This window comes from Martes martes (assembly GCF_963455335.1).
Source record: "Martes martes genome assembly, chromosome: 18".
Lineage (NCBI taxonomy): Eukaryota > Metazoa > Chordata > Mammalia > Carnivora > Mustelidae > Martes > Martes martes.
This window is the reverse complement of record NC_137906.1, coordinates 39,278,561-39,292,301: the sequence shown is the minus strand read 5'-3', so window position 1 is coordinate 39,292,301 and position 13,741 is coordinate 39,278,561. Positions and strand designations below refer to the sequence as shown.

The 13,741-nt window shown below is 56.9% G+C and overlaps 1 protein-coding gene across 1 annotated transcript in view; it reads left to right on the top strand.

The window, feature by feature from the left end:
• LOC308359654 (ATP-binding cassette sub-family A member 17-like) overlaps window positions 1-13,741 on the top strand; it is a gene marked incomplete at both ends in the record, with an annotated part of 58,517 nt that overhangs the window by 28,787 nt on the left and 15,989 nt on the right. The window contains 7 exon segments of the mRNA XM_080830863.1: window positions 3,488-3,641; window positions 5,423-5,726; window positions 7,455-7,477; window positions 7,481-7,728; window positions 7,918-8,122; window positions 8,674-8,893; window positions 13,345-13,503. Of these exon segments, the coding sequence (XP_080686989.1) occupies window positions 3,488-3,641; window positions 5,423-5,726; window positions 7,455-7,477; window positions 7,481-7,728; window positions 7,918-8,122; window positions 8,674-8,893; window positions 13,345-13,503 (1,313 nt within the window).

The following is a 13,741-nucleotide window of genomic DNA, read 5'->3' as shown; positions in this document are numbered from 1 at the left end:
ATCTTCAAAAAAGAAAAAAAAGCTTAAAAAAAAGAAAGTGAGGCACTAGGTGCAGGTCACCATGAAGGGGAGGAGATTAGCACAAGCGATAGAAACAAAAATAAACAAGTAGGACGGTATCAAAGTAAAACGTTTCTACACCGTGTGCACGCCCCCAGCCCCCGCAACAGAACGCTATTCAGCCATCAAAAAGAAGGAAAATCCTACTGTTTGCATCGACACGGATGGACCCTGAGGGCATCATGCGCCATGAAATAAGTCAGACAGAGCAAAACAAGTCCTGTATGGTCTCACTTACACGAGGAATCTCAAAATCACACAGACAGACAACGTCCTGGAAGCCGAGAACAGCTGTGTGGTCGCCGGAGGCAGGGGGTGAGGGGGGAGTTGGGGGGGGTCAGGCAAAGAGGGTCACAGGGCACAGACCTGCAGTTCCGTGGCGAGTAAGTTCTGGGCATGTCACCTACGGTGTGGCGACTGCAGTTAACGGTCCTCTATTGTATATGTGACAGGTTTTAAGAGGGCAGATTTTAAAAGCCTCACCCCAAGGAAAAGCTATGGTAACTGTGAGGCGATGGACCAGTCCACAGTGTATACGTACCCCGGAAACTTACACAAGCGCATACATCGCTTGTATCTCAGTAAAACTGGGGGAGGAGGACAGAGAGCAGACAGCAGGAGGTGGAGATTTGAGGGATGAGCTGGATCCCGTCTACGCAGGTGGGAGCCTCCGAGAAGCTCGCACTCTGGTGTCTGAGGAAAGCGTGACGTGGTGCTCGCAGAGATCCCACTGTAGAAAACACCCCTTCCTCCCTCCTGAAATTCAGTCTTCATCAACGACACTCTTAGTTTTGTAAATAGAAAAAAAAAAATTCTAGTAGCAGAAAGCACATGAAGAGGCAAAATGTAAAAATACAACCTTATGCCCTGAAATAGCAAAGAGAACACTGTGGCGAAGGGCCCCCTCTCCCCACACGCCCGCCGCAGGTGCCAGATGATGTCCTGACGAGAGGCCCCGCAAATTCCGGGGATCGTCACTAATACCCCCAGTTTGTAGAAACGCTAAAGGACGGACAAGCACAAAGCCTGGAAAAGTCAAGGAGAAACTATCGACGGGAGAAGCAGAGCCCAGCAAAAGGTAGTGAGGGCCTCCGGGGCGCACCGCCTGTGGGGGCAAGACCCAGGGGGCTCACTCCAGCCTCGCCCCCTAACCGTCAGCACGGCAGCCCTAGGGAGGAACCGAGGCTCCTTCCAGAGGTTTCCAGAGGTTTGCTGGAGTTGGCTCACAGCGGCTCACGAGAGCCAGTTGCTAAATTATCGAGAATTGTGTGAGCCGGTGAAACAGAGCAATTATTTAAAATTAAATTGCTTATGCTTGTAAATAAGTCATGGTAAAAACAGCGGTACAGTTGTGATATCCATTCTGGCGTGTGTTGTTGTGGTGGTTTCCACACCACCAAGCAATGAGCTCCATCCCGACGCTCCCTGCCTGGAAGACCGGCATCAGACCCCCAGGGAGGGGCTCAGGCCAGCAAGACTGCCCCCCACCCCCAGCTCCAGACCGCAGGCCCGGTCCAGGTGGTCACCTGCGCTTCTGACCCACCAGCTACAAACCGGACGTCCCCACAACCCCTTTTCGATTCACTTGCTAGAACGGCTCACGCACCTCGAAAAACACTCACAGTTACCAGGTCATTATAAAGGATGTGCCTCCGGATCCAGATGAACACGGACACAGGGAAAGGGTCCAAAGTGTCCACGTGCTCTGAGAGCGCGATGCTCCCCACGGCTCCACGTGCTCACCAACCGGGAAAGCCTCTGAGTCCTGCCCAGGTGGGTTTTCGTGGAGGCTTCCGGACATGCGCACGGTGGACGGACTACATCGCCGGCCGCTGCTGCTGGTGCTTAAACTCAGTCTCCAGCCCCGTCGCCTCCCAGGAGGTTGGGAGGTGAGCTTGAAAGCTCCAACTTTGCCATGAAGTGGATGGTTCCCCAGGCAACCGGGCAACCGGCCCCATCCCCAGTTCTGTCATTCGCAGGACAAAACACACCTTAACCCCTGTCGCTGCTTGAAAAGTTGGAAGTGTTTGAGGAGCTCGGTGCCAGGACCAGAATGAAGACCAAATATCTATTTCTTATCACAAACCACAGTAACACAAACGGTAACACACAGACTTCATCTCCTCCTGCTCTGGCCGGGTCCTACTGTTACCGGTGCTTGTGGGTTGTCTACACTGACTCATGTCTGTGCGACGGGCGTATCTGTCCACAGTTTGAAGTCGACCACAGTGAGACCGTCTACACCGTGGAACTCGGTACACACTATACATCAGGGTTTAGTTGATCACTTTGTTGATCGTCTAGACTTAGAAAGTCATGGAGAAAACATGAATAACGTACAGGAGGTTTGAAAACGTCTCCTATCTGGAGCCATCTCATTAAGAAGAGCACAAAATGTGAGGAAATATCCTTCCAGTATTAAAAAAAAAGTATCATTCAACTCAATAACAGTGCTGCTCACTTCCTCCCCGCCCGGGGATGAATGAGTGAATTTCTGACACGTGTCTTTGTTATCTCACGTGTACCCTGATCGTCAATGTTAATTAGAACCGACATTCTTGTGGGAACCCCACTCAGGGAAGCTAGCTGGTAAACCAGCCATGGGAGGGCACCATCTTGGATGGGGATCCTCTGGCCTCGGCTGTGCCTTCAGACCACCACGTCCCTGGCCCATCGCCCGCCAGCCCGGATTCCTGACCCACACAACTGTGGGAGACCATAGACCCCTTCTGTTGTTTTGAGCCACTAAATCTGGGGATAATCTGTGCCACCGCCATAGACACTAACAAACACACCGTCTTTTACCGAACTGTACTAGAGGGAAAATGAGCCACACTGTACTGTTTTGTTGTGAAAAGTTCCCATTAGAGGAATAACTGACCCAGAGGCTATGAATAAAAATATCTTTCCTGACTTCTTAACAGTTTGTTGCCAGCAATGAAAGCGTCTTTTTGCCTTGAGCAGGATTCAACCAACTTTTTCTGGGAAGGCCAGAGAGGAATATTCTAGGCTACTTAGACTCAGGGCATAATCAAGGAGAGTATGTAGATGATCTGATAACCATCTAACACATAACCATTTAAAAATGTGAAACCCATTCTGAGCTCAGAACCAAACAGAAAACAAGGCCTTGGGCTAGATTTGGCCCCGGGCTGTAGTTTACCCGGCCCTGGCCAAAACGGTCAGCAATGCTATGTTTAGAACCGACGATTTTGCTCATAAGATAGATATTAAGTGGTATTTCATTTTTGCCTTAATTTGTGTGAGGCCCCCTCCGTTCTTTGGAAGTGCCATTGGTCCTTTAACTCAATATTCAGTTAATTCAGCATTTACTCGGGGCCTGTTTAAGACTCTCTAGATCCAAACAAACCGACGTGAGTTGTGGTTTTTGTGAATTTGCATTTCTCTTTGTTTCGGCCTGGTTTAGGGTTCACAAGCTGTCAGACAGCAACACAGATGTCCAAGGCCTCAAGATCTCCTCCACGCAGTTCCAACAAAGAGTATCTGTCAGCAGGATTAAACGCATCCAGTCCCGGATCTTCTCAATGCGGCTGGGCCTGCCGATCCAGCTGAACACGGGGGTGAGCAAGGATGTCCCACGCGCGCAGGAGGGCAGATGCGCGTTCAGTTCTTAGAATCACGTTATTCCTCTGTCAGGAAGCGCAGGTCAACCTTTCACAGGGGTTGAGGGGAAAATGTGCAGATTTCCAGCATAAAAGACAGGCCCCTGCTAGGTTTCAGAATGCCAGGCTCTCGGCTCTAGTTCAAAGGCAACATCCTAGTGTTTCGTGGCCAGGATTAACCCAACGGAGAAAAGTATCGGAAAAGGTCGCGGCAGAGGTCGCAGGAAAGGTCTTGGGCCTTCCTCTCACCAAGAAGAAGAAAGAATTAAAAGTCTGCCGGCCGCACAAGCATGTTTAATCTCCCTTTTTCATCTTTCACTGTGAAACAGATCATGTATTAGATCACCTGGAGTTTAAGATTTTTTAAGCATCCTTATAAAATAAATGGAGAACCTATCGTGTTCGTTTATTGTTGAAAAAAATACTGACGTGCATCCACAAAATGGTCTCGATTTGGCCATCCATAAGGTATGACCTGTGAAATAGTGAGATTGGTTTTCATGGGTTCGGGAAGAGACTGATTCCGTTGTTTCGTAATCTTGAATCACAAGCTGTCATCCACGGGGCCTCTGAGCCGGAAAGGGTCTCGGGGTCATGGAGGCCAGCCGCCCACCAGGCGCTTCTCCAGGCTCCAGCAAGAGGTTCATCTGGGCTCCGCTTGGCCACGCTTTGCTTCTGGAGACTTCCCAGGAAGGATTTCTCAGGACACAACCTCAGACACGTTGAGAGCGGTGCCTTTAAAGGAACACTTCCGGTGACTGTGGCCTTCATCGTGTCCAATGCAGGAAATTTCTGGGTTCCTTGGTAGAGACTCTCAGGGATTTGTCAGTGTTTGGGGCCAGGAACGTAGGAATCCCTGACTCAGACCTGACCACCAAGCCTCTTCCCGCGAAGTCTCTAGGTGGACGAGCGGCGGCCCCTCGCCCTGCCTTGGCTCCTGCAGCACCAGCGAGAGGTGGGGTGGGAGCCCACGGTGCTGACCCCAGCCTCTCCCACCCCAGCCCACGGTGCTGACCCCAGCCTCTCCCACCCCAGCCCACGGTGCTGACCCCAGCCTCTCCCACCCCAGCCCACGGTGCTGACCCCCAGCCTCTCCCACCCCAGCCCACCGTGCTGACCCCCAGCCTCTCCCACCCCAGCCCACCGTGCTGACCCCCAGCCTCTCCCACCCCAGCCCACCGTGCTGACCCCCAGCCTCTCCCACCCCAGGCCCAGCTACTGTCTTGATGCTCAGCGCACACGACCACACGGTTCACCGTTACTGTCTGGGCCACAGGGACCATGTGCATGGGTACCTGTGCTATGCGTCACCAGTGGGATTTCTAAGTTAAAAGACTATATGAACATTCAATTGGGTAGTCCTCCAGCTAACTCGTTTTCTAGGAAAGTCGCACCAAACTAAAACTCCAGCAGTGGCTTCTTCCCCACATCCTCACCAACCGAAAATTTCTGATAATCCGATAGATTAAAATAATAATAATAAAAATGGCACCGTACTTACATTTGCTATCTGTTTAGGCTACTCTTCCAGATCTTTCCAAGCTATGACTTCTTTTTCTGCCATCGAACGTGCATCAGATCACTAAGTCAAAGAGTTTGTATTTGCAGCAAGTTCTGAACATCCCCAAGACGTCAGGCCCAGTGTGAGAGACGGCCGCTGGGGGGGTCCCGGGGGACGCACACGCCTCCGGTGGCTCCTCTCCGCGGCCGCGCTCGCGGGTGCCCCGTTGCCACTGCAGGCCGGCCGCATTGGCCAGCAATTCTACGCCATGTTCCTGAAAAGGGTCGCGTACTCTCCGCGCAACTGGATGTTGACGGTGACGACACAGGTCCTGGCGCCGCTGGCGGTCACTGTCTTCAGCCTGGCCTTCCTCAACTTGGATGCGCGCACGGACGAGGTCCCGCTGGAACTGACCCTAAAAACATACGGTCGAACCACTGTCCCCTTCTATATTTCTCCCAATTCCAGGCCGGGTCCTCGGCTTTCGGAATATTTTACAAACATGCTTGAGGCTGAGGAGCAGCTCCCTCTGGAGACCCTGGGTAAGTCCGAGGCTCCGGGGACGGGGCGTGCACAGGGTTGCTGCGCCCTGTGGGGACCCCCCTTCCCTGGGGGCCACGCGGTGCTCCCTGAAGTCAGACAAACAGCCAGGAGGCTCAGAAAAACATCCTTACGCCCCTAGATGACAGGAAGGGGAGGGTCCCCAGGGATGAAACCAGGTCGTGTCTTTCCGGGGACTGCGGCATGTCCAAAAAAGAAGTTGATAAGTTATCTGATGTGTTGGACAAGCCCTGAGAGAGTTACACGTCTGTGAAGGGGGTTTGGTGACAAATGTGAGAAGGAAGGTCATGGGGCACCTGGGTAGCTTGGGTCGTGCGTCTGACTCTTGATTTCGGCCTCGGTCGGCACCTCGGGGTCGTGAGGTGGGGCCTCTGGGTGTGTCCGCCGGAGATTCTCCTCCCTCTGCCCCTCTCCCTGCTCCCCCGTGCGCACCCCCCCACCCCGTCTCTAAAAATAAGTAAACCTAAAAGAAAGAAAAGGCAGGACGTTAACTCTGGCAGGGAGGTTGCACAAAAAAGGAAACAGAACACGCCACTTGGTTCAGCTGTGAACCGATTTAACCAACCTTATGCTGGGCTCTAGGGGAGGGCAGGGGCGGGGAGCCTGCAGGGGCGGTGGGTGAGAGAGGAAGGTCCGCGCCTCCATGACCGGGGTCAGCAGGTCAATGTGTGATGTAGCCCTCTGGAGGGGCGCCCCCCGCGACCAGGCACTGGGGACGCAGGGCAGGCCAGCGCATCGCCCTTTGTCCGTGCGAGTCTTGCCTAGTTATTTGCTTTTAAAAGTTCTACTGCATGAGTTACTTGGACTAGAAGTAAAATCGTAAAGTATTCACTTTTTTCAATCAAGTAAAGAGATCAAAGGCAGAACGTGGTGCGGCACATGGGGAGAAGGAGGAACCTCGCCTCCTCCGCGAGCGAGGGCCGGCCGAGGGGGCGTCCCGCCAGCAGCACGGTTACCCCTGTGGCTGGGATGGCGGGCCCTTCCGGCGCCCAAGAGCCCCAGATTCCAGGGAGTTCTGGGTGGGTCGTGTGTTTAGGTGGCGCCGTGTGCCGAGAGCACAGTGAGGAAGGGTGCTGCTGCCAGCTGGAGTGCGCCCCGGCCGAGAGGTCGGAGGGGAAGTGAGGAAGGAAGCGACAGTTGGGATGATGGCAGCGCTGCCGGACAGCGGGGACACAGCTCCGCCTCGGAGCGGGGCTGACTGGCTCCCTGGTCAGAGCCCGAGCTGTGAGCCTGAGCTGACTGGCAGAAGGGGACGAGAGCTGCAGAACATTCCGAACCACAAGGAGAGTGTTTGTAAGCGCGGGGAACGGTGCTTCCCCAGGGGCAGAAAGAGCGTGAGGACGGGCGCTGGGTTTGGGCGATGGCTGAGAGCAGCAGGCTGTGTGGGCAGTGAGGGCCACCGGTGGCGGTCCGGGGACGTGCAGTGCGACCACGCGTGGCCTTCCACGCACACGAGAGGGGCCCAGGGCTGGGTCGAGGCCCTGGGGAGGGCAGGGAGAGACAGCTGGAAAGATGACTAGACTTTTCTGCGTTTTTCCTGCGGCTTCCTTCAACGAAAGAGGTTTTAGAGCGGCCCCAGAGCTGTGAGGCCCGGGCAGGGGGTTGGTCCCGCAGGCACAGGGGTCCCCGGAAGGGAGGGCACAGCCGGAGGAGCCACGGGGGTCCCGGGGACGAGGCGCGCAGCTCTGGGACACTCCGCTCTCTCGTAGGCTCCGTGGAGGACCTCCTCCCGTGAAAGGCAGAGGAGGAGCCCGAGGTCTTTGACTACAAATACGTCGTGGCGGCTTCCTTTGAGGACTCGGGGAACCACACCACGGTGACGGCGCTGTTCAACAACCGGGCGTACCACTCGCCCGCCGTGGCGCTGGCCCTCGTGGACAACGTTCTCTTCGAGCTGCTCTCCGGGGCCAGAGCCTCCGTCACAGCCGTCAACCACCCTCAGCCCCGGACGGCCCTGGAGGCCTCGGAGGATATCTTGTACCAGTATGTGCCAGTGCCCTCCCCCCAGCAAAGCCTTCCCGACCACGTCCACGGTGGGGCCCCCTTGACCCCCTGTCGCTTCGCGTTTGCTTCTTGTTGTAACGACAACTTGTCGCCGTGGAGGACGGCTCCTGTGGGCAGCTCTGCTCAGGCCGCCTCCCCCTGTCTCCCCCCGCCCGTGTCCTGTCGCAGGGGCCCGAAGGTCCACCTCCTCATCACCAACTTGCTTTTTGGAATAGCGTTCTTGTCCGGCTCCTTTTCCATCTTGACGGTGAAAGAGCGGTCCACGAAGGCCAGACACATCCAGTTCGCCAGCGGCGTTTACGTGGCCGCTTTCTGGCTCTCTGCGCTGCTGTGGGACCTCGTCACCTCCTTCGTCCCCAGCCTGCTGCTGCTGGTGAGGGCTGCGTGGTGCCGGGACCCCTCCCCGCACATCATGGTGGGCTTGTCGTGGGGACCCCGCCAGGGACCAGAAGTCTGGGCCAACAGCTCACCCAGGACGTGATTCTCGGGATTCTCGTCACTGACTCTCGGGAAAAGGTCCCGACACCGTTAGAAGCCGAGGGGCCGGCTCCAGGGTCTCCAATGTGTGCCAAGCCCACAAGTGCACACGCCAGTAAGAGGCAGCACACTGGGGACCCGTGCTCAGAGCCCGGAAACAGCTCACCGGGCACCGACGGGGCAACCCCTGGATGGTGACACTCTGGGTGGGACGGCCACGTCCGCCTTCGCTCCGCCTGTGTTCTGTAACCGCTGTTGAACTCCTGACCACACGGTGGGGACATGGTGGGGCGGAGCCCGTCGCCTGAGCGTTCAGAGAGGAGGACACGCGGGGCAGGGGCCACCTGGGCAGCAAACTTATTTTTAAAGTTGGGATCATCGTATCCTTTCTCTAACCCTTAGCATCAACTCTGAGAGACTCTTCTGAATTCTCCCCTCTCCCCCGGGGTGGTGTTTCTCTACTACAAGGAAGAAGCTTTCACGCACGAGGGCAACATCCTGGCCGTCCTCTTGGCGCTCACGCTCTACAGCTGGGCCAGCATCCCCTTCGTCTACCCGGCCAGCTGCTGCTTTCACGACGAAGGCAGCGCCTTCGTCAAGCTCATCATCACACTCACCTTCCTGAGCATCTGCCCCAACATTCTCGTCTTGGTCACAAGCGAAAAAGGTGAGGACTGGCCATTGACACATACCTTTCATTCTTCTGCTCTCGGTCACAGAAGGTGCAACCCCAAACGTTAGGCTGTTCTCAGCAGCTGTCCCTGAAGAGCCCCAAACCGTGTCCCCAGCACACATCTCCAGGAGAGCGGAGAGACGTGGCTACATTCACCCGGTGGGTTGTGCGCAGCGGCCGGCAGGGAACAAAGCACTTAGCGCGTACACGCAGCCACGTGGATGGACATAGGGCCCCGCTGATAGGACGGATCTGGGTGACAGAGTCAGGAGAGCGGTGGCCTCGGGTTTGGGAGACAGGGGCTGCCGAAACAGAGACCCCAGGGAACCTCCTAGACACACTCTCCGTCTTGAACGAGGTGCGGGTTACGTGGGCATAAACGTGTGTCAAAATTCATCACATGGTCCACTTAGGATCAGGTGTTTCATTGAAATGAGTTATTCCTCCATTTTAAGGGAAGGTGGTAAGTCGATCCATAAGCCGAGGCTGGGAGAGGGCCGTTTGGTGAGTGTGCGGTTCACGGCGGAGCCCCCGGGAGCAAGCCGCCATCCACACTGTGCACCCGGGCTTAGATGTCGCCACATCTGGCTGCGTCTCTCTCTGCATCGGGCTGGATACACACTCGTTTCTCCCTCCGTGGTCCTCTTCTCCAGGCACTTGGATGCCGACGCCCTCCTTTCAACGGGCGCTTGGGTTTTTGTTGTCTCTACCTGAGAGGATGTGAACAGCTCCCTCTCTTCGTCTCAGGAGCCATTCTGTCTCTTGGAGGACCGGCCATGCCTCTGCCCGTGGCCATCGTGCTGGAGCACGTCTCCCTGGTGGCGGTCTGCACTGGGCCGCACACTGCCGAGTTCTCACGCACACCACCGCTGGAATTCTGGAGGTGGAACTGTTTTCCTCTGAGCAGATCAAAAAAGCAACAGTATTTTGACTTTATGATGAGAACAGAACAAAAAGCACACGGCAGACAGAGGAAGGGGGTTAGCAAAAGCATGTCCTAAGGGAACCCTAACCCCGCAGTCCTCAGCTGCCCTGTGCGTCCAATGTTCACGGGTCTGCGTGCCAAGACGCACCCCAGGCGGTCCCAGCGTGGCCAGGCCACGGAATCACCCTGAGCAGTGCTGCCCTCGTCTCCGGAAAGAACCCGAGGTTTCGTCCCTTCCTCCTCCCCTACGCCGCCCAAACCCACCCCCGAGAGACAAGCGCCGGCAAGTCCAAGGACACTGAAGGGCCCCGATGGGGGCAGGGCTCTCAGGGAGAATGACCAAGCCAGGGCGCCTGGATCTCCCGACCTTCTCTCTGGATCCCTCGACCTTCCTGGGACCCATTTCGTCTCAGCTTGCCCCATGCCCTTTCTTCTCTCCCCTCGTGCACAACAACAAAGACCAAGATCCTCCTCCTGCCGATCAGGAGGCCCCTCCCCCTTAAAAGTCAAGGAGAAAGGAGGCTGGGACAAGGCACGAAGCTCTGGTCTGGGGGGGCTCGCTGCTTCCTGCGTGCACCCCACCCGCACCTCCTGAGGAAGGACACCATTAGGACCCTTTGGCCTCTGCGTGCGCCCCAGGGGCCTCATGAGGAGGCTGTCGCCATGGCAGCACAGAGTCAGGGCCGCACGGCCACATCTGAACTCTCCTTTTTCTGGGACGCCACTAAAGGAATAGGAAAGGAAATAAAGGTGCATGAATTCATGATAAAGAAGCATCCGAAGGGTGCTGTGGGGGCAATGGCCGAGCAAGGACCTACTGAGCACTGCAGAACCCTGGGGAGGCTTGGGAGCCATAAGCGGGGAGGGGAGGAGGGGCTGCTGGCAGCCTGGGCCTGTTCCTGTCCCCGCGTCGCGTCTCCGCCGGGAAGCGCACAACACACAGGCAGGCTCGGGAAGGCAGACAGCCCTCCTCCGGGTGGACGGAACTTCTTGCACACAAGACCTACACATTCTGCCGAGTCCCCTCCCTGAAATGTCGCCCGCCCCTGTGCACAAAGCCAGCGATCGCCTCTCGGGGCCTCTTCTGTTCCTGTGGCCAGACAGGCAGAGGTCTCCGAGCACTTGCAGACGGCAGAGAGCAAAGCAGACGGCCAAAAATGCAACACGGGGAAACGCAGGACGCAGGGCCACCACTTCGGAAAACATGGCATCTGTTAAACCGTAGAATTCTATGAGGGGAAAGAAAAGCAAACAGTCTTGAGTGCAAGAAGGAGCCGGCTGCCGACACGAACGCGAGCAGAAGGGGTGGTCGAGGAAGCCTGTCGACCTCCCGACCTCCGACCTCCCGGAGGGCAGAGCCAAAGACAGGAGGAAGCAGGGAAGGTGGGGGCAGTCGCGGGGGGAGGGTCCCGTCCCCTGAGAAGCGCCCTGCAAACGGCAAGTGGACTTGAGGAAATCACCAACAACATCTCCCAGAGTCACAAACCAGGCTCGAGGCCGGGGGGATCTGTCAGACGTCCGAAGACGCGAGGGGGGAGAGGGGTCCAGACCTAAACCCAGGTGCTTCCCAGAGGACAAGTTCCAGGCACCGTTCACCGGTCAGCCGAGTGGAAGGGCGGGATGAGGGCAAGTCGAGCCACGCCAAGGGAAACGCGACCCACCGTGTCGCCCTCTCCGAAAGTCAATGGAGAGACGTGGCCCGGCAAAGTGAAGGAACAGAGACAAAGAAGCCGCAGGACCTGGAGGGAGCGGGTCTGACCCCGGGGTGCGGCGGCGAGCAGCCACCTTCCGGTGGAGGGCGAGACTCGAGGGTTTGTGACTTCGCCCCGGCCTTTGAGCGGCTTTGGGGTAGGAGCCAGAGAGAAAGAAGGAGGATGAGTGGGAGCCGTGAAGATCTGCTTTTTCAGTGAGAAGGTTGCTCGTGGACATCTTCTCTGATTCTGGTTAGGGTGAGCTGGGGAGAAGCGGGTGTCGCCTCTCAGAGTCTACCACTTCCCGCCTAGGGCCCGGAGACACCACCAGGCGGACTGTTGGTTCCGACTGGGCTCAGGAACCGCTCCGTTGTTTAGTGGTTAAGCCTGTCTCTGAGCCCATGCAGGAGGGGCAAGGCTGGGGCCCTGCCAGTTACCCCCGACCTCCAGCCCCGCCGCCTCGGCCTCCAGGCGAGATTTCCAAAGTTGGAATTCTAAGTAGAGCAGACGAGGAGGGCGTGAGCCTCTGGGCTTCCCTCCCGGTCCTGTCTGCCACCTTCCTAGCCGTCCTGCTGAGTTATGGTCTCGGGTGCAGCTCAAGGCCTGGTCACAGAGCCATGGCCCCACGGGCCTTGGGGCCCAGATCGCAGCGAGCGTGTGGAACGCCACAGCTCATGCCCCTTGGCTGGGTGGGCCCTGTCTCTGCGGCTGCTTCAGAGTCCTGGCCCAGAACATGTTGGCTGGGAGACCTCACGTCCCAAGGTCAACCCCATGAGGAGTGGCCCCGCTGGCAAGCATTTCACAGCTCGGCACCCAGAAGCTGTACTGCTCTAATCCCAGGTCTGGAGGGTGGAGCTCCCTTCGTGTCACTGGTTCAGCTTCTCCTGACCCAGCAGGCTCCTCCCCTGAGTTACCCATGGGGGTGGGGCTGTTGTGTGAGTTGTCACCACGTCCAAAATTAGAGCTCCCTTCCCTGCCCCTCAGTTTCTCCGTCCTGCTGGAGAGGATGCATTGGGCGTGGAGGGACGGCAGGGAGCAGCCCGTGCAGCGGGGCAGGGCTCGGGGACGCGATCCTGTCACTGGCCCGGGCCCCGTGCGGGGCACTGCGAATTTATCCTCTAATGAGCGGCTGATGAGCAGAACGTTTCTTCTGCAGAACACTTGTGTGTATTGGCTGTAAATAAATGTCTAAAATATTTTAAATATACATGCCCTCAATTTCTTGCCCAACAACCTTGTTTGGCATTTCTTCACTTTGCAATATGACACGAATCTGAAAATTGGCTTCTCTTAACCTCTAAGAGGCCCCAGTTTCTGCATATGTGGTTCATAACCAGCCGGTTTCCTGCCTTGCTTTTGTGTCCCATAGGACTTTGGCGGATTCTCCTGTCCTTTCCAGGTCCGTGGTGAAGCAGAGCATTTGCAAATGACGGCTTTGTCTCCACAGACGATTTAGGCAGGGACTGTGTCCTTCTTAGTTCCCGTCCGGGGAGGGCGCTCGGTCGGCCCCACAGCTGGACCTCCGGACCCTGCTGTCTGGCCCCCGCTCCCTGGGACGCCTCATCTCCCTCCCGCCTCGGCTCACCTCTCCCGCAGACGTCCCATGTGGCAGCTGCACTCTTGCTGGTTCGCCCAAACACAGCTCTTTGGGGTTCGTCTGCACAAGCGATCGGAACAGAAGTAAAATGACAGGCTCAGGAAGCACGGCCCAAAGGAAACTGTGTATGGCACGGACGGTGAATGAAGTCTCTGGTCCAGGGACCAGGAGAATGATGCGTGCCAGGGGCGCGCGCCCGAAAGTGAGCTAGTCCGTTCTCTCCCCTTGGCAGAGCTGGGCTACATGACGTTGTCGGACTCCTTGGACCGCACGCTCCCATTGCCGCCAGACCACTGCCTGGGAATGGCCCTCTTCAACTTATACTACAACTACGGAATCCAGAAGCTATGCAAAGCCAGGAACCCGGACCAGTGGGAGTGTAATCAAGTTTGTGAGCATTGCACACGGAAATTCTCCCTTCGGCAGGACACAGCTCGGTGGGCTTGGGTATGTTCACAAGGTCGTACGAGCAGGGCCACCATCCAGTTCCACGACATTTCCATGGCCCCCAACGAGAAGCACGATCCATCCAGTCTTTCCATGGCCCCTCCCCGCCCCCGGCCACCACGAAGCCTGCTCACCTTGTCTGTGCGCTTGCCTGTTCTGGCCCTTCGTGTCTGCCTGCTCTG